This window comes from Neovison vison, chromosome 4 (genome assembly GCF_020171115.1).
Source record: "Neovison vison isolate M4711 chromosome 4, ASM_NN_V1, whole genome shotgun sequence".
Lineage (NCBI taxonomy): Eukaryota > Metazoa > Chordata > Mammalia > Carnivora > Mustelidae > Neogale > Neogale vison.
The window spans coordinates 31,869,766-31,890,945 of record NC_058094.1 but is presented as its reverse complement, the minus strand read 5'-3'; the positions used below and the strand labels follow the sequence as shown (position 1 = coordinate 31,890,945).

The window sequence follows — 21,180 nt, the reverse complement described above, 5'->3', positions numbered from 1 at the left end:
CCTATTAGAAAGTCTGTGTGATGATTGCTGATGTAGCTAGAATATCAGAATTGTTTGGTCCTATTTGCATATCCAAACAAAGATGTTAGTTTATGTATTTTACGACTAAATTATATTCTGGGCAAAATTGAGTAGCAAAACATTAGCAAAATGGAAGGACTTCTACCAAGTTTCCACAATTAATATTCCCTAATTAATATCTAAGTTTCAAAAAATATTTTAATAATTATTTTTAAAAAGTAACAACATTTAGAAGTTTGGAACCCATAAATATGATAAAATATAGAAATAATATTTTTATAATTTAGAAGGAAAAGGGAACACTGCTTTTGGTTCAGCAATCTAGAATTTTACATTTTTTTTTTTAAGATTTTATTTATTTATTTGACAGACAGAGATCACAAGTAGGCAGAGAGGTAGGCAGAGAGAGAGAGGGAAGCAAGCTCCCTGCTGAGCAGAGAGCCCAATGCGGGACTCCATCCCAGGACCCTGAGATCATGACCTGAGCTGAAGGCAGCGGCTTAATCCACTGAGCCACCCAGGAGCCCCATTTTACATTTCTTGATATCAGATATTTATTCTTTGTTTTTCAGCAAACATTGAGTACCTTCTTTGTCCCAAGTATTAGGCTAGGCCTTGGGTTTGCTATTTAGATTTTCTGTCCATCTTCAAGGAACTTGCAATTTAGAGGGAAATACCTGCATTAAAGAATTAAATCACTGTTTTTAAACCTCTTCATACATTCAGAGCAAGGTGTTATAAGAGAGCGTGGGGGCTACACCTACCAAGGACTAGGAACGTTTGGAGAAAACGCTGTCTGTGTTGAGCTGTAATGATTAGGCAGCAGAGGGGGAAAAGCTTATGTGTATAATAACATACAGCGGGACTAGCATGTGAATGGAATGGCCTATAAGCTAGAGAGACATGGTGGAGTCAGGAAAATCCAAGACCATTTAGCTGAAATAGAGTGGCTTGTGGAGGGTGGGGTTGAGAAAGGGTGGTGGGGCTTCCATGAGAGAGGAAGGTGGGAAGGGAAGCTGGTGTTAAATCATCTCGAGTCTTAGAAACCATCTCAAAGTATTGGGGCTTTAATGTGAGGGCAAATAGAGCAATTTATGGATACTGGGACAAATTTATTATCATCTCAGTCTCTTCCTCCTTCTTCATTATTCTCATCATCATTGGCATTATTTTTTGTAAGATTTTATTTATTTATTTGACAGAGCATAAGCAGGGGGAGCGGCGGGGAGAGGGAGAGGGAGAAGCAGGCTCCCCACTGAGCAAGGAGCCCAATATGAGACTTGATTCCAGGATCCTAGGATCATGACCTGAGCCAAAGGCAGATGCCTAACTGACTGAGCCCCCCAGGACCTCCAGCATTATCACTTTTTGAGCTCTTCCTATGCAGCAGGCAATATGAAGTCCTTCCATGCATTTTTTAAAAATTTCATTTTGACCTTCCTTGTAAGTATGATTAACATTTCTATTAAAAAAAAAAAAAGAATTGGCTCAGATCAAGTGTAGAAACAAGCAAGGGAATGTACTTAATTTTCTTGAGGCCAGACATTGGCAAGAAGCATAGCTGGAAAGCATGCCCAGGTTTTCCTAATGTCACTATCCCTGCCTCTCTGTTCTTAGCTAGAAAATCACTGCTTCACCCAAGGAGCCCTCAACCTGTAGTGTGCTGCAGAAAAACATTTTTGGTTGAGAACTAAATGAAGTGGGACTACTTATTAGGTCATTGTTATTACGCAGATATGAGTAGACATCGGAGGTATGAATGGAGAAAAGTGAACATACTCTAAAGATATCCCAGAGGTAGAATAACCAGGCTTAGTGCCTACTTGGATGTGTGGAATAGTATTTCTGGCTTGGGATAGTGAATACACTTCAGGAACTATATTTATAAAATTTTCCTGGCTTATTGGTACTCTAGAAAGCAGTAATGCCAGAACCATTAAGCTTATACGTTGCTCGTAGGAATGTAAACTGGTACACCTTCTATGAAAGGCAATCTACCAGTTTCTTTAAAATTAAAAATATGCATAGACTTGACCCAGAAATTTTACTTCCCAGGCATTTATCCACAAACATGCATTTACATTGTATCATATACATAAGGATATACACTGCAGGCTTGCGTGTAATTGCAAATATCAGAAGCAAACTAAATCTCCTTTATTGTGAGATGGTCTAATAAATTAGGGTAAATCCATTCAGTGAAATTGTTTACAACTCTTAGAGGTAATGAGGCACTTCTGTGTGTGGATCTGTAGGGAAATATTGTATGTGGGCTTATGGTTACACATGTATGTGAAAATACCAGGTGCCAGAGAAAATGTGTATAATTTCACCATTTTGTGAAAACTAAGTAGATGGATAGATGGGGAGATAAACCGATAGCTAGGTATAGTTTGGTATAGATCGACATCCAGAGAATATCTCCATGAGGATAAAGATACTGGTAGAAACAGTTGTAAAGAGGTTCTGGCTGGTTGGCTGGGACAGAGGACAGAAGAGGGAGAACTGTTTATCTTCATTATATGTCCTTTTGATTTTGATCTGTATGCCTAAATTTATTATTTTAAAATTAACACGTAATATAAATTATAAAAATTCAAGGCAGAACCCTCTTATTTTTAAAAATATTATCTCTAGAGAAACATCTGTAAGATAAAGGGAAAAGGCAAACTCTTAGTTCGGGTTTCTTGTTTATTTTTTATTTTAAGGATTTGTCCATACATTTAACCAGAATTTTCCCAAGAAAAAGAATATCTTTCCCCAGTGATTGACTTACATTCTTCCAAATCTCTGGAGGTCCTGAAATTCATAATACCAGTATGAGACTAGAAGAAGAAAAGTTCATATTCAAACCATTATTATTCAGTCCTTCAAGTCATATTGCTGTTAAAATACTGCACTTTGTCCACTAGTTCATTCATAAGTGGAGAGTACTTGGAACTTACCTAGATGCTTCGGAGTTTAAACATAAAAAACTTTTTGACCTTTTAAACTTAGAGTTTATGGAAGCAAGTAAAAATAATATACATAAAAATTATGTACACATTTTACTGTATTTTAATTACTAAATTGGATATAAGTTCAGAAAGAGGGGCTATCAGAGAAACCTGAAACTATGAGGCAAGAATTCCTAGGATTTGTGGGGCTTGTATTGATCCTTGATGGATTTGGATAGTTGCAATAAAGAAGAAAGAAAACACCAGGCCACAGGAAGAATCAGAACTTTGTAGTCTAGTCAGGGCACAGGAATTGAGTATTTGAGCAAGGAAGCTCAACTAGAGTAGGGAGGCTAAGTTGGGAAATACTGGTATTAGTCCATAGGGAAACCAGAAAGCAAGGAAGAGGACTCTGATCTGATGATAATAAGGAAACCACCCTGAAAAATTCAACATGTTCTACTCTTTTCTTGATTATTCATTTTTCTAACATTTATTTTAATCTTTAGCATAAAAAATTTGTTCTCTACTTGAAGCATTTTATTCTTCACTTTATGCCCATGATCTCTTAAAATACCTTTAGTGGAATTAAACAAAATCCCATGGACCATTGGCCTTACCCGTTTTGAAATTATTCTATAATCAATAGTATCACTTTTGGATTCTAAGCTCTCTTTTTTCTAGGTAAAGCAAGGGCACTTCATTTATGGACACTCAATAGTGCTTATGCTCAAAACCTTTAATCATTTTCATTCTTCTTGCATGTAATTTTTTAATAGATTTACTGTCTTAAGTATGAAATAGAACAAAACATACAGTTATCATATAGCAGGTTATTTAACCCAATCTTCATGAAATTTTAACATTGTAAAGTTAAAAAATCTTTTATGTAGTCATTGGACTAGGCTGTGAAAATTCATTTTTTACTTATTAGTAAAGTCACCTTTCCAAAGTTCTTTCATGTTATATAACTAAATGGCAAGGTGATTACAAAAAACAAACATATTAGAATGTAGTATTCCTTTCAATTCAGTTTGAAGCCCTGAATCTTATTCATGGATAAAATGATTAAAAATAATTATTTTGGTAAAATATAATCTCAATAATCCATTGTTGTGTTCAAGGGTTATTCACTTTTTTTTTTCTTTTCTTCCTTCCTTCCTTCATTCCTCCTCCCTCCCACTTTGCCTCCCTCTTTCTCTTTTTCTTTCTTTCTTGCAGGTTCCACACTGGGTATGGAGCCCAACTCAGGTCTTGAACTCAAAGTCCTGAGATCAAGATCTGAGTTGAGATCAAGGGTCGGATGCTTAACGGACTGAGCCACCCAGGTGTCTCAAGTTAGTCACTTTTAATGAATATGTCAAATGAAGATCTTGTATTAAATTGACATACTATTTTCCTTAACATTGTGCTAAAGGAGTGACCTCAAGAGTGCCTATGCTTGTAACTTACAATCAACAGAGTCAATCAATCCATATATTTTAAAAAGTTTTCCCTAATGTGAAGAACCTTCTCTTGATGACAGTGGAGGCTATTAGTAATGTTAGGATTTTGCTTTAAAACTATAAATTCATACTTAAGTGTGAAGAATGATGTTGGGATTGGCATAAAGATTGTGAATCATGGGGACCCCTGGGTACCTCAAGTTGGTTAAGCATTTGACTCTTGGTTTTGGTTCAGATCATGATCTCAGGGTCCTGGGATCGAGCCCCAAGGCAGGCTCCGCACTCAGCAGGGAGTCTGCTTGAGATTCTCTCTCCCTCTCCCCCTCCTCCCCATGCTCTCTCTTTCTTGCTCTCAAATAAATGAATAAATACCTATTTGGAAAAAAAGATTGTGAATCATCAAAATATACAGAAAATTTAACCTTTTCTGAAGATCCCAAAGATGTTTTCTTTGGAAAGTTTTCATTGATAAGAAATGAGTCATTTCTCCAAGGCCTTAGAAAGCATCACATCGTTGTCTTTTTTGTGTTACAAAATTTAGTAAACTTAATTGACTGCCTTGTGGATATGTATCCTTGAAGAAATAAATTAGATAGTTATAGGATGCAAATAAAAATAAAAGATGAAGAAATAAATTAGATAGTTATAGGATGCAAATAAAAATAAAAGATGATTTAATTCCAAATGGACCCTAGAGTGATTATTGTAATCATTATGAATAGCCATATGAATTTTTTTATGTTCATATATTTTTTTCTTATAAGCACCTAGGTATACCATTAGAAAAAAATGCAATTTTCTAATATTTTATTTTATAAATCCACATTTAATATAACCTTTTCAAGATCCAAGCTGGTAGTTATTACAGGTAAAAGGCATTGAGAAAATACTGTACTTTTTAACAACATTGCCAGCTTCTTAGGAGATTTTCCTGAACTTCAAGGAATTTAAAAAACAAAAAACAAAAAAAACCAAAATACCTTCCCAAAGAAAAATTAAACCAGACCACGTTCAACAGGCAAGGAAAACTTAATTCAAGACTTTTGGAATAGGGGACAGTGACTGATCTCAATTCTGCTGAAACAGAAGACAGGAGGGTTTTAAGTGCTAAGACTCAGCTAGTTGAAAAGTACTGGAGGGTATTAGGAGGAGGTTGCTCAATGGGATCAGGCCATCTGTGTTTGCTAATTGATACTTAAGAAGTTAGGCACCTATCTTCCCACAGAGACTGGGAGGTAGAACACAATCTTCTTTGATGATTACATTTCCAATGGATGGCTCCCCAGTCCTTGAGAAAGACATTACTGGGGTTGTATAACTGGCAAGAAGTGGATAGATTCTTATCTCAAAGGGGCAGAGAAAGAATTTATAATTGCAAATTTTCTATAGTAAACACTCCCAAGAAAAGAGAGGTCAGGGTCTAGAGTCAGGAAGAAGCCTGTGTAAAGTTGAGTCAGGGTGAAGGCAACAGTATTAGGCTGTCTTAGTCAACCCTTCAGTTATATTAAGTTGCACTATATACATTGATAATATTTGGCCGTTTTGACCTACAAAAACAATGGTTTCATATGGTTTGATCAACGATACTGAGATCAAATTTCTTCACATGTTATTCCTACATTCTGCAGAAGCAGGCAAATCTGGAATTGTTGTCTTTAATTATATCCTTCTCACCCTAAAAAAGACTGAGGGAGGATTTTCTATGTATTTACACACATGTATGTCTGTATGTGCATATGTTTGTATATGTATGTGTGTTTATCAAAAACATGTTAAAAATTAAAGTTGCCAGAAATGGGAAAAAAAGTTAGGATAAAAATTCAAACCTTGAAGCCTTGAATAGTTCTTAAAGAAATGTGACAGATTTGTTGCAGAGCTTCTCGTAAGTTAAAGCAAAGAAATAAATGTCCCCATGGGATTAAAGCAAGTCAGAATTTTAGAATAATAGTTTTCTTAGTGTTGAAACTTGGCACGTTTTTGCTTTGAGTGTTCATAAGGGCAACATTTTTATGTCAGTAAATAGCCCACTAAACTTTATAGCTGATTTCACAGGCATGGATTTTGCTTGCTTATTTATTATTATCTTTATTGACATCCTTCAATGCAAACTCTTGGAAAAACCCCAACGTATAATTCAGTAAAGGTAATTTGGTTACATATTAAAATAATGATATCCAGACACACATCTCTCTAAAGATAGAATTAAGAATTAAGATTATCTAGAATGAATTATATCAGACAATTGCACATACTTTTTTTTTAATTTTTGGTAATTGAACCCTTGATAAGAATCAGGTAATAACAGATTTTGAGAGTTGGAAGTTACCAATTTTCGGAGCAGAATTCGGAGTCCCTCTGTCCTTAATAGATGGAAGTCCATATGTTTTAACAAGGGCAGAATGGACTTGAAAACCTCTTCAGGAATGCAAGGAGACCGTTTAGGATACCGATCTTCTAGCTGCTTACTCAACTGGCAGACAGGGTCCATTAAAATTAGAATCCATTAGAGTTATGGTTCTTTCTCTATTCCCCTGTAGCTGCTCATATGCCCTTGTATATACTCAACAATTTTCAGAGTGCATTTTATTTTTTTACATGATGGCATCTATCTAAGTAAATTCTTTATGTGCAAAGACCATATTTTATTAGTCTTGTGCCCTTCATACTTAGAGTCTGGTAAATAATAGGATGCACAAAATATTTTGTTGATTCTATGAGTGATAAGAAAACTGAAGAAGTTTGGATGTTTAGCACATTATATATCAAATATGTAAAATGACCAACAAACCACGGACTGATGGCACCTCACATCCTCACATCTGCCCTATGTTTGTCACTTTGCAGTAGGTACAGAATCATAAAATATCGTGGGTAAAGGTCACCAAGTCACAAACACAATGGCAGACAGTGCTAATTTTCTCCCAATACCCACGTTTATCCCTGGTTTCTAATAGGTACCATGGTTTGTGGCTGCCTAGAATAATGACTGCATTTCCCAGTCTCCAGTAGAATAAGAGTGGCCAAATTACTAAGCTCTGTCCCATGAAGTACAAGCAGAAGTACAAGCAGCAGTGTCATGTGTAAATTTCAGAAAGCATACTTTTCTTTCCTCTTCTTGCTAACTGGAACACAGACATTCTCAAGCTCAGCAGCCACTTGGAACATGTAGGGGAACCACCTGTCAAGAATGGTAAAATGACAAGAAGGAAGTCTCCATCTCACGTTTTATAGAATTGCTGTGTCTTCCTTGGACTTCTTAAGACTCAGGATTTGTTTATAGGAGAGAGAAATAAACGGTCTTTTCTAAGCCACTCTGAGTTTGGATTTTTTTTTTCAATATTTTGTTTGTTTGTTTTGAAACTTGCAGCCAAACCTAATATTAGTAGTTTGGTCCATTATCTTCTTTAGAAATCCTTCCAGGGGTGCCTGCATGGTTCAGTGGGTTAAGCGTCTGCCTTAGGCTCAGGTCATGATCTCAGGGTCCTGGGATTGAGCCCCATATTGCATTGGCTCTCTGCTCAGCAGGGAGCCTGCCTCCCCCCCCACCCCGCCTGACTCTCTGCCTACTTGTGATCTCTCCCTCTGTCAAATAAATAAAATCTTAAAAAAAAAAAAGAGAGAGAGAGAGAGAAGTCCTTCCAAATCCCTAAGACTGGGGTGAAAGCTCGTCTTTTTGCTCCCATACACTCCGTGTAAACATCTGTTAGAAAACTTACTCCATTTTATTATAATTATCATTCTTACATAAAACATTCTTTGAAGGCAGAAACATGTCTTATTTATATGTCATTCATGCTTACCCCTGAACTCTACCTGGGATACTGTATGTGCACATAGTATATCCTCAATAAATATTTAATTGAACAGTACTGAGTTAATGGTTAATGACTGGAACTAAAGTTCCTAATACAGTATCATGGAGTTAATTGTACCCTACAAAAATTTGGGTTCAACCATCGCCAAAGACAAGGGACGCTAGGGCAAAAATGAAATATTGGGACTTCATTAAGATCAAAAGCTTCTGCACAGCAAAGGAAACAGTTAACAAAATCAAAAGACAACTGATAGAATGGGAAAAGATATTTGCAAACAACATATCTGATAAAGGGCTAGTATCCAAAATCTATAAAGAACTTATAAAACTCAACACCCAAAGAACAAATAATCCAATCAAGAAATGGGCAGGGGACATGAACAGACATTTTTGCAAAGAAGACATTTAGATGGCCAACAGGCACATGAAAAAGTGCTCCACATCACTCAGCAGCAGGGAAATACAAATCAAAACCACAATGAGATACCACCTCACACCAGTCAGAATGGCTAAAATTAACAAGTCAGGGAATGACAGATACTGGCGAGGATGTAGAGAAAGGGGAACCCTCCTACACTGTTGGTGGGAATGCAAGCTGGTGTAGCCGCTCTGGAAAATAGCATAGAGGTTCCTCAAAAAGTTGAAAATAGAGCTACCCTATGACCCAGCAATTGCACTACTGGGTATTTACCCTAAAGATCCAAATGTAGTGATCCGAAGGGACACGTGCACCCGAATGTTTATAGCAGCAATGTCCACAATAGCCAAACTACAGAAGGAACCTAGATGTCCATCAACAGATGAATGGATAAAGAAGATGTGGGGTGTGTGTGTGTGTGTATATATATATAGGAATACTATATTTATATAGGAATATATATATATATATATATATGAATACTATGCAGCTATCAAAAGAAATTGATATCATTTCTATCAAAAGCAATGAAATCTTGCCATTTGTGATGACTTGGATGGAACTAGAGGATATTATGTTTAGTGAAATAAGTTATTCAAAGAAAGACAATTATATGATCTCCCTGATATGAGGAAGTTGAGAGGCAACGTGGGGGGTTTGGGGTTAGGAAAGGAATAAATGAAACAAGATGGGATTAGGAGGGAGACAAACCATAAGAGACTCAATCTCACAAAACAAACTGAGGGTTACCGGGGGGAGGGGTGTAGGGAGAGGGTGGTGGGGTTATGGACGTTGGGGAAAGTATGTGCTATGGTGAGTGCTTTGAAGTGTAAACCCGGCGATTCATCGACCTGTACACCTGGGGCTAATAATACATTATATGTTAATAAAAAAAAACAGGTTCAAGATCATGGGACACAGTACAGAGTCGATGCTCATAAAATATATGTGAAAAGGTTAAGTAAATACATACTGGCTTTCCCTGCATGTTACTCAATGTAAATTTGCTTTGCCCAGAAGTAGTAGTGAATGATTTTTTGGTTACAGCTTTGGACATGATACTAATTTGTGCCAAGGAGCTTTTTTAAAAAATGCATACTATGGCCAATTAGGATCTTTGTTTTGATCTTTTTAGCATAAGTATATAAAACTAACTTAGAGCACAACTGATTGGCCATATGGAGAAAAAAATTGGTGCATCTAAAAACACATTCTGTTCTTTCCCTGTATTCTGTGCTTCAGGGGATGAACATTGTATTGCTCTTTACACTTATTTTAAAGGTAAAGCATTCAGCTTATCATATGGTTGACTTAATTTTATCTTTGGTTTATAATATGTCTTATATTTTAAGAAAAATATATTTGTCTATGTCTTACACCATGACCAAACTATTGACCTGGATGAAATATATTTATAAAAAGTCATATAGACTGTGTTCTGTAGATATCATTTTATTTCTTTTCTTTATAGGTTATTTCAGACTGTAAGTGCATCATTCCAGCAACAAAGCTAAAAGTCCAGTTCCCAGTGGTCTTATCTACTCGACCTACTCATTCCCTGATCTGAAACCTAGAGAAGACTGTTCCACTAGACTCCTCCATAAATTGCTGCAATGTCTGTATCTAATTTATCGTGGTAAGTGAATCGCCTCCTAACCTAATCCGAATGCATGCATATCCTCAAGCCATATTTTGTGCGAAAGTTGTACTGTCAGAACTGGAGCAGAAAAAGAACTTTAAAAGTCTGGTTTCCAGAAATTGGTGTCCTGGATTAAGGTAAGGCAAGCTACCTAGAATTTAAACTTTAGCTCTTTCAGCACTGTGGTATCTGGGCACTCTGGAAAGGGTTCAAGCCTTTTGTGAATCCATAATTTCATAGGATGAAAGGTGACATCCTGTGCCTTTCTTTCTAGACATCCTACTGGAGAGATAAGTGGGAATTAAACACTCATTCAGTTGTCCTAGCTACTGTTATAATCCCAACTACAGGAATAACAGGCTGTAAGGGAAGCTGTAAGAACTGGATGGTTATTTTCTCATCAGTACTTTTCTTTAGACTTCCTCTTTCAGCAGATCTACCCAGACTATACTGAACAGAACTCTAATATGGAAGAGAAGACTCCCTTGTAGATTCATATCTTTAAATAGCTGACATTCTGAATAATCCTTGACTTCCAGTTCATGTTTAAATGCTGTTTGTAATTTATAAGAAGAAGTATGAAGATTTTTTTGACATATAATTAACAACTTTTCTATGGCAACCAAGAGCAATACTAGTGGGGATGAATTGGAAGCCATATTTTAGGACTTTGGATTTTTTTTTAATAAATATAAAGAGCTGAATATATATAAATATACAAATATAAATATGTAAATATAAGAAAGACCTGGTAATCTTGCCCATTTTCATTGGAGCCTATCCCATCCTTGTCTTTGGTTTGTGCTGGAAATATAGATAGCTTGAGAGACTGGTTTCTACCGCTTAGCTCCATCTATTTATTTTTAGTTAAGTAAGAGATTTCTTTAGGGCAAAGGGTAAAATTATGTGTTTAGATGTAGAATAGGGTTTCCAAAGGATCCAGTTTTTATGGACTCCCTAAAATACATATCCTTGGATTCCACTGGGTGCAAAGGATCTCAGTTTGAAAAAAGAAAAGAAAAAAAGAAATGAATTAAAGATGCTAAAATATATTCTGTAAAAATAAAAAAAGTTATGAAATATTACTGTAAAACATATTATTAAAATAAAATCATTATTAAGATAAGAAAAAGAATTCCGTAGAATATGCGAACCCCTTCAGACCCAGAGAGAGATCAAGCATGAGCAGGGGGTGGGAGAGAAGCAGGCTTCCCGCTGAGCAGGGAGCCTAATGTGGGGCTCGATCCCAGGACCCTGGGATCATGACCTGAGCTGAAGGCAGACGCTCAACCGACTGAGCCAACCAGGCCCCCCTTGGAAGATACTTTTTTAAAAAGGATTTTATTTATTTATTTGAGAGAGAGAGAGAAAGAGAGAGAGAGAGAGAGCCCAAGCAGGGGATGGGGTGGGGAAGAGCAGAGGGAGAGGGAGAAGCAGACTTCCCAATGATCAGGGAGCCCAACATGGGGCTTGATCCCAGGATCCCAAGATCATGATCTGAGCCAAAGACAGATGCTTAACCAGCTGAGCCATCCAGGTGCCTCCAAGCCCCTGGAAGATATTAAGGACACATTTATTTAAAGAAACTATACCCCTGGCAAATGCATGTGTTGGAGATGAATCTTTGAAAGTGGGCTGCATGCCAAAGAAGAAAGAAAAAGATGAAGGGGGAAGACAGGAAGGAGAATGGGGAGACGGGACAAACAAGAAGCAGGTGAGGGTGGAGGAAATTAAAACTCAGGTATGATTGTCATATCTCAGGACAGGGTGTGGGTGGCCTGGCTCCCAGAATCGGTACAGGGCAAACATTTCAACCTCTTGGTGGTATGTATCTCAGTTAACATCTGACTGGATGTGATACAATAGGTCGGTCAAAAGCCATCCTTTCGATGGGATGTTAGGGCCATTCAAAACACAGTAAACTCGTGCTCGCTTCGGCAGCACATATACTAAAACACAGTAAACTCCACTAAGCCCAGTTGTCTAGCACAGCACTTAGAATTTAGTAGCTGTTCTATATATTGATGCTGTGCAGATGGGTGAAAAAATGTAAAATAGGTAATTCAAAGGCAGATTAATACTTTCTAAAAATTTTTTTTGATGCTTACAGAATTCATGTATCTGAAATTTGTTAGAATTCTTTCAGTCTCGCAGGTACAAATTTTACAGAAATAATTCATCCAGTTGTGTCCTTAATTCTGGCCACAACTAACGTTCTCCATTAGATTTCCATGCAGAAAGCTCTTAATTTCTTTAACCAGTGTTACTGCATTATACAACAGTGTGGAGTTTGGCTGTAATGACATTAACTTGGTAAAATTATTATAGTCCAGGGTCTTGCTCTCTGTTGTGAAATTCAGACACTAAGACATGAAAATACCAACATTGGAAAAGAAACTAGTTTGAGAGATTATTAATTTAAAATAAGAGATATAACTTTTAACTGCAAGAAATGCTTGATTTGGCCCCACCAGTGAATTCTGTTAACTGTTGTGGAAAACTCCATAGGACTCTGAGTCAGAGGGCTGGCTGATGGTCACATAATCATCGCAGGGAGCGCTCTGTTCCGTGCTTCCAGTGTTTAAGGAAATCCAGACAGGGACAGGGAACACCTGGCGGGATCTGTCTGTCGGTAAGGATGTATCTGCCAGACGCTCCCATCTGTTTCTCAGGGCGGCTTCTTCACGTCTGGGAATTCGAGTAACTCTGTCAGTCTTGATCTCTGTGAGTCTTTTGAGTTCCACTTTTGCCAGACTCCCCTCCGTTTGGCTATCTCATTAATGTTAGCGGAGTTTATTGTCAAAACCCACTGGACTCTGAACCGTTTGGTCTACTTACTATGACATTGTATATATCTAACCATATTCATGTGTTGATTTGAAAAAGTTGACTCTGAGGCTTACTGGAAAGGGGGCCCTACATACAACTGAAGAATTTAGAAATTCATGTTAACAACTATCCAAGCAATCCTCCCAGCTTCTAAATACCTAGTATAGGAAAATTATCTTTTTTTTACATATTAAAAGAAATTTCGTTGCTCTAGTAGTTATGGGTATGGTATTTGAAAAAAATGTGAAATAATCTGGCCTTTTCATAGTGAATATCAAAAAGAAATACAATCTAGGAAATGCCCAAATTTCTAGGAAACTGTGCAGTGTGAATCAGGTAAGGAGACTGGTAAGAATTGATTATAAGAATCACATGGTAACATACAACAGATGTTTCATGAATCTTCCTGGTCAGTAAATAATTACCAGATGGAGGCAATGATTGAATTGACTTTGGTTGAGATAGAGACCAACGGATGTGCAGAATCATTGCAGACATCTGTGAACAGGTGACAGATTCCAGGCTATGATCTGAGGGAAAGAATTGTTGCCGGTAGCAGAGGTAATTAGCAGGAGACGTGAAGAAGCAGAGAGAGTTGAAAAAGAGTGCTATTTCTATAGCACAAAGACGGAAATGGTATAATACCAAGGGGTACGTGAAAGGACTTTTAGTGCTTCTTCCCTGATGACCATCTTCTACCTGTCTGTGTTTTAATATTTTGATAAGATCATATGTAATATACATAACGCATGTATATATAATGTATATGTGCATATATATATAATGTTTGAAAAGATTCAATTTTTCTGACATGAAAGCTAAGTAAATATTACCAAGAGTGAACATTTATGTGGCATTTACCTTGTACCAGCCACTTTTTTAGACACTTTGTGGTTATTAACATACTTAGCATACTCCACACAACCTTATTAGCAACGTAGTGTTGCTATTCACATTTCCACAAGTGGAGAATTTAGACACACAAACTTCAGTAGGAAGTTGCCCAGTATGACACAGCCAGTAAGTGGCAGAGTTAGGCAATAGACGCAGACAGCCAGTTGGTACCCCTAACCACCAAGCTACCCATATAAAATGAACACTGTCTGGTAAAGCGATACCCTTTCTGTGTGCATGTGGCTTCACGGTGAGCCTTGTTCCCATTTTCAACCAGAATGCTTCCCTTAATTTCCTCAATTATAGATATCCTGGGGCTTCTCTTGGAAGGAAGTGAGTCTCTGGACCTGGGAACCCTGTCAGGCATTGGAATAGTATGAGGGTAGAGTGTGGAGGTAGTGGGTGAGCGCCCTCATTTCCTAGAGGAGGTGAAGAGCTTGTTGCCATCAGAAACTAAGGTGAACCTTCAACATCACATAAGGTGAGCTACCTAAATGACCAAGTATGAATCTTAGTTCCACTTGTCATGTGACAGGCTAGAAATTGTGAGGTTTTCCTCATGCTACAGAGGAAGCACAACAGAGAGATACCGGCATTTTGCTGTCATTCAACTAAAATGACTCTTCCCGCTGTCCATCTCACAGAGACCCTCTGCTGCTAAGTCACGTACTTTCTCCTCCCCCCGGCCCTGTGCACCCTCAGCTTGCATTTACTAGCGTTACCGTACATCTGTCAGCCAGCGTTTGGAGGGCGATCCTAATGGTGGCCTACCTGGTTTTGCCAACTGCCATCTTCTTGACACCAAATCATTTTCGTTGTGATGCCTGTGTGCATTTCAGCTTTTGTTCACCGCGTCTTAAACACTCGCACCTGAGAGAGGTGAAGGTAATTGAACTAGAGCCAGGGAAAAAGAAGACACTGGATGAATGAAAGTAAGAGGCCAAGTAGCCAGTCACAATCTATTGAGCGTCTGGAATATTCTGTGTCCTGGGCTCACTACAGGGATGCTGTCTTAATGGGAAGTAATGGCTCCTCTTATAGGAACTCATCTCTTAGCCAAGAAGACTAAGTAATCAAATAACTGACTTAATGTAGTAAGTGCTCTAAAAGGTACTTTCAGGGTGGGGTACCTCAGTGGCTTAGTCTGTTGAGCCGCCGACTCGTGGTTTTGACTCCGGTCATGATCTCGGGGTGGTGGGATCAAGACCTGCGTCAGGCTCCACGCTCAGCGGGAAGTCTGCTTCAGGATTCTCTTTCCCTCTGCCCCTTCCCCCATGCTCTCTCCCTCTCTCTAAAACAAACAAATTAATCTTTAAAAGAAATATATAAAAATAAGTAAAAGGTATGTCCAGGATATTGGGGGAAACAAAATGGATATTTGTTTCTCTTATAAGGGAAGAAATGTTTTATTATTCAGGAGTACAAATATGTCTCTTGTATTTACTTCTAAAAATAAAGGAATATGGCTAATTATGAGGAGTTAAACACTATCGATAGTTAAACACTATCGAAAAATGTAAAGCAGTAGTTAAAAAGAAAAAAAAAAAAAAGACCCAAATCTTACTATACATAGAAAGCCACAGTTGTAAATGCTGAGACACATTCTTTTCTACTTATACTCAAAAAGTTTTGCCAAACTGAACTCAAGCCATGGATGGTATTTTCCCATCTTCCATTGTCACTGTGTAATTTCCGTGGTCCTCTCTCTGATGGATCTGGAGCAACAGAATCCTGTGTAAAGACTGGGTCACACTCTGTGGGAGTAGCATTATTTATTTCACTCATTTAGATTGTACCTTTTCTAATTTTCACTTTTTGCTATTGTAAGTATTTCTCTTGTGAGGAAAATTACTGACTACTGGTGGGTCACAAGGTACTGTCATTCACATCCCTGGTGAGGCCCTATGCTGTAGCTCGCTGGATTGCAGACATCAAGGCTAGGGAGAAAATACGTGTTTCTGAGAAAGTGTCTTATCAACTCATCTTTTTTTTTACTTTAGGAAAGGACCTGTCTTGTACACTAGCTATTTAACCAAATTTAGTTCCTTATAAATACTGAAGATGTGCTAAATCAAGGAAGTATTTACTTATAGCTGATTAATAGAATTTTATTAAAAGTCAACAAATCATTCATTCCATCATGGATGTCCATAGTTTGGAAATATAGTAAAGTCTGAGTTATGTAAGTTATTGAAGTATTGACTAAATTTAGTGGTGGTAGATTATCTCTATTAAATATAATTATAGTATAAAATATTATTGTGAATGCTGGCAATTACAGTAATGCTAATAGGGGGTGAAAACTAATTTGACTTATCTTCTTTATCCAAAAGTAATAGTGTGTTAGAACTCTAGAAATGAGAAAGAGGCAAAATTAGAAGTGTAGATACTTTTCTTTGTCAGAATATTCACATTATAATATTTTTATTTAAGTTTTTCAATGAATAAAAGAAAAAGTGAATCCTCCTATACCATTCTTCGGCACCGGTATTTAGGAGGTATTTAGGTATTTAGGAGGTATTTAGGAGGAAAACAAGATTCTGGAGAGACAGAAGCAGTCTGTTTATACCAAAGACAGAGGAAAAGTCTGAATCTTTTCTCAAAGGTTGTTTTAACCGTGATTCTGCAAAGTACTCTTCCTATTTACACTGTTAAGTGGCAGGCTCTCAGGGGCAACATTTGCAGTGGCAGAGGAGGTAAAGGCTTGATCTATCTCTTTCTGAAGGGCTCAGAACTCACAGGGGGAGAAATATGGATAAGTAGAGAGATTGCAAAGGGACATTTTTTACCCCGTGTTGTGTAGTAGAGGGTAAAAGGTAGAATTGTCAACAGTCTGTTAGGGGAGAGAGTAAGAGAGAGAAGTTTAGACATAAATATAAAGCTAGTGTTTCTAACTCAAAGAAAGACGAGATTTTCTGAGCGATAGGAAGATCTTAGGTGGCGAAATACTGTGTTTTCCAGAATGTAAGTGCATGTTGAATGAATGACTGTTATATTAAGAGTCTGGAAAGAGAGAATGGGTTTGCAGGCCTTAAATTTAAGAATCCTCATGTGAGGGGATGTTCAGCTGGTAAAGGAGCAGATCCAGAACACAGAAGAGTAATTGAGTATAGGAGAGTATGAAGAGCAGATGACTTAGGAGAAGAGGGGGAAAGAATAAAATAGCCAAAAATAAAAATTCAAGAGGAATAAAAACATGTCTTCAAAAATCACATAATACTTTAAGTGTGGTGATGAAAGTCAGTTTACCAAATTCTGAAAAATTTTAGTACGTCTTTGTAGTCATAATATGCCTTTTCAAATAGAAATCCCTTCATTATTAACACAATCCTATTTTGATTTGGGCTTGACACTTGAAGTAAGCGCATGATCTGGCTTTGAGCTATGTGCCTTTAGTAACGGCTTTTTAAAAATTAAACTTTTATAGGAAACCTTCTGGATATTTTTCTACATGTAGCAACCTCAAATTATTTCTCCTTGAATAATCAGATAATTAGTAGGAAAGAATATTTTATTTTTGTTCTTAAACATTTGTGCCAACTAGACACAAATCACATTTTGAAGAAAATCGGTAAATTTTGGTCAGCTTAGAGGAGTCTGTTTTCTTGTAGAGTTAATGAATTTGGGTTTGCAGTTTCAGTTCCCACAGAGACCAGTTAGTTCTACTCTCTAACGTGGCCAGAGCCTACACCTGTAACCTTGACCAGCCCTCCTTCCCAAGCTTGCCACTGGTTACAAGTCATTAGAAACAGGTGATTGATTATCACTAATTCACAGTCTGTATTGGAAAAATGTATAAACACCAAAGTCAAGTACTCTTCAGGGATTGATGATGGACCGTAGCATTTTCCTTTTGAATGTCATCCAGGTCTATAAACTTGCTTTGAAATAGGTCTTTTCATCATTCTCCGGGGGATTATAATATACTTGCTTATGAAAGAACTACAATAAATACTTAAAGCAATATTTCCTTAGACTGTAGAAGATTTAACATAAACCTGGGCAGTTCATTTCAACCCTTAAAGTCTAGAGTTACTAAACATTAGCCCTTTTTGGACTTGAATAATTAAGATAAAGGCCAGTGAATGGTCTACAAGATAATTCTAATTATTAAGAGTTATGTAGACTAAGGTATGATATTCTCAGCATGATCAAAATTATATTTGCAATCTTAAACATCATTTGCTGTTGGTGCATAAAATTTTCAGGGACCATTTCATCCTGGTATATATCCCCCCATTATCTTTTTTTGTTTGTTTGCTTATTGGATTTTATTTTTTATATGTTTTTAAGATTGTGAAGAGAGTTTACCTTGATTTTAAAAATACTGCCGTATAATTAAGGAAACGAAAACACTTTTCAGCTCAATTGGGTGGTCACTAAAAGGATTATATGTATTTATTTATACTTGGTTTTATGTTCTTTTTTTTAAAGAATAGGTTTGTTATAAGTTTTATAGGACTTTAAAAGTAATTCCTATGCAGTTAAAGAGGTGGAGTAGTATAGTTTAGTTTTATCTAGACTAGCAGTACATTTTTATGTAAATTAGAAAATGTTTTCTTGCATTTATATTCATTTATGTCTTCATTCAACACGCACTTTCCAGTGCCTACAGTGTGTAGTTTGCAATGCTGTGGATAGGATAGAATGATGAATGCAATGGAAGTCCCTCCTTTCATTAAGCTTACATTCTAGGGCTGAAGACAGACAGAGATAAACAGATAAGCAAATATGTTTTAGAATACCAGAAAGTGATAAATTTATTTTGAAGAATAACCCAGCAGAATAAAAAGGGGAGTGGGGAAGTGGCCAAGGAAAGCTTCTTGAGCAGGGTGACATTTAAGCAGAGAGGAAATAAGCAATACAAGTCTCAGCAGAAAACCATTTCAGGCAGAAAAACAGGAAGGACAAAGGCTCTGAGACTGAAATGTACCTGCTGTGTTTGAGGAAACACCAAGGAAGCTGGTTTGATAGAAAGAACCAGTAGAAGGGAGAATGCCAGGACCTGAGCTTGTAGAGGTAGAGGGGGGACATGTAGGTCATTAGAAAGACAGGATTATATTCTAAATGTGATAGGAAGGGGCACCTGGGTGGCTCTGGCCTCCTCTCTCTCTGCCTGCCTCTCTGCCTGCTTGTATCTCTCTCTGTCAAATAAATAAATAAAATCTTAAAAAAATAAAATAAAATAAATGTGATAGGAAACTTTGCCCTCACTGACCATTTTACAGGAGAAAATTTATCTAAAATGTAAATTTAGTGAAATTTAGTAATAGCAAGAATTGCATGTTGATCTTATTTCTTGATCTTATATCTATTTTGAAAGGAGTTCTCTGTGATCTTCAAATTTTATGAAAGCAATTAATACTGTATTCTTAATATAAACACTCAGCAGATGATAAATAGGAAAGAATGTAATGTAATACATTGTAATAATGAAAGAAAAAAAGTAAAAAGTAAATGAGAAACCTTTTTCATGAATATAGCCTGTGTCTCATTATCATCCATTTAAAAAGATTCAACAAATCTGATACATCTGAATAATTAGGGACATGATATAAAGGATATTTTATCAATAGAAATATTCTATATTATGTTAAGGAGTTTTAGAGATCAGTGAACATTTTTATAAATTGTGGAAATTGAAAATATATTATCCATTATCCAACTTATAGTTCACTTATATTTTTAAATCTCTCACCATCATAAACTTTAAGGCTAATTCCAATATATAAACATAAAAGTACATTAATCAATGAAATGTCTCCTCTACACTGGTTGTTTAATGTGTGTGTAGTTTCAGTGAGGAACCAGATGACATAGAGCATCTGTCCAAGTGCTCACATGGGTTCTAGAGAGAATGCTGCCATAACATTTCCATGTGTCCTTCCTTGGAAAAGAAATTCACCTTTATTCGAAGACTGTTACCTTTCTACACTTTTTGTGATAAAATATGGTTTGCTTTATGGCACTGATTATAGATAGAGGTTAGGTTATTTCTCTTTATATCTTCACCTGGCAAAATAAAAATTGGAAACACAACCTTGATCCCATTCCTCTTGTGTGTGTGTGTGTGTGTGAATTACAAAATCAGAAAATCTGGAACTTTTGGTGGACTGGGAATTTTTCAAACTGGCTCTAATCCAAGATACTAATTGTCAGTGGTACATGATCCAGATCAGAGAAGGAATCATCCATGGATATCTGCCACCTCCCTTTGGACTGTGGGGTTGTGGATTTAGTGATTGAGAAAGCTTACAAATGACTTCATTACCTACAGTGGGATAAAATGGTCTCACAAGCATATAATAATATTATTTTACTAGATGTGGGCAAGCCCCTGTCTATGTAAGGAGGCATGGCTAATCCGTCCTTCCTGGAGGCGTCATTACCGTATGTGGTCCAGGAATTCCCTCTATAGGGTTATAATGACTTCTCTCCTGCTATTTATTTTTAGTCATGTTTAACATTTATGCATTTCCTTCTCTTCTTAATAAGTACATGTTCTTTATCAGATAACATTACAGTTTTCCTCCTGGCGATGCAGCAAACTCATTTTTTATTATGGGCAAAATCGGCTCATTGCTCAGTGCTGTTTGTTAAGGCTCCTCCTAAGTAATAAGACTATTTATATTTCATAAAAAGTAGCCTTGAGCCTTTGGATGTGTTTTGATTCCCCAGAATTTGGAAAGTCAAATGCTCTCACATTCCCATTTGCAGAGGTCACATCACTGATATTTGGTGAGATGAAACTATTAATTATAGATACCAAGTTGAACGGAAGTGAAAATTTTCCTTTCATCTCGGTCTGCTTAGATAAAATGGTGCTTGAATTCATAACGTCAGTGCTAAGTTAGTATTCAGAGCAGCAGGGACTGAAAACCCTCCCCTGCCGGAGCCAGTGCACCAGGGCTCCCTGCTGCTGCTGAGAGCTTGTGGTAGAAGGCTGACGTTCTGAGACATTCACCATCTTTTCTGACTGATAAATTTCATGTAGGAGGACTATTATTGTTCCAGATGGGTTTTCAGCTTTATGCACACTAGCTTCGCAGACTCCTGCTGTAATCGAAAATTGGTTTTATGCCAACATTTGACAAAGAAATTAGATGAAGTTAACTACTCTTTGGTTTTAGATAACTGATACAAAGTGCCTTCGTGGATATGACAGAAAAAGTTGAAATTCAAAC

The 21,180-nt window shown here is 36.9% G+C and overlaps 1 protein-coding gene across 4 annotated transcripts in view; it reads left to right on the top strand.

Annotated features, from left to right (window-relative positions):
* Nucleotides 1-21,180, top strand: part of OXR1 (oxidation resistance 1) — a 447,011-nt gene that overhangs the window by 77,481 nt on the left and 348,350 nt on the right. For 2 of the 4 annotated variants that reach the window (XM_044245095.1, XM_044245096.1), the window contains exon 2: nucleotides 10,106-10,270. In XM_044245095.1, the coding sequence (XP_044101030.1) occupies nucleotides 10,248-10,270 (23 nt within the window). In that variant the 5' untranslated portion in view covers nucleotides 10,106-10,247. The other 2 variants (XM_044245094.1, XM_044245093.1) reach the window with 1 other exon arrangement.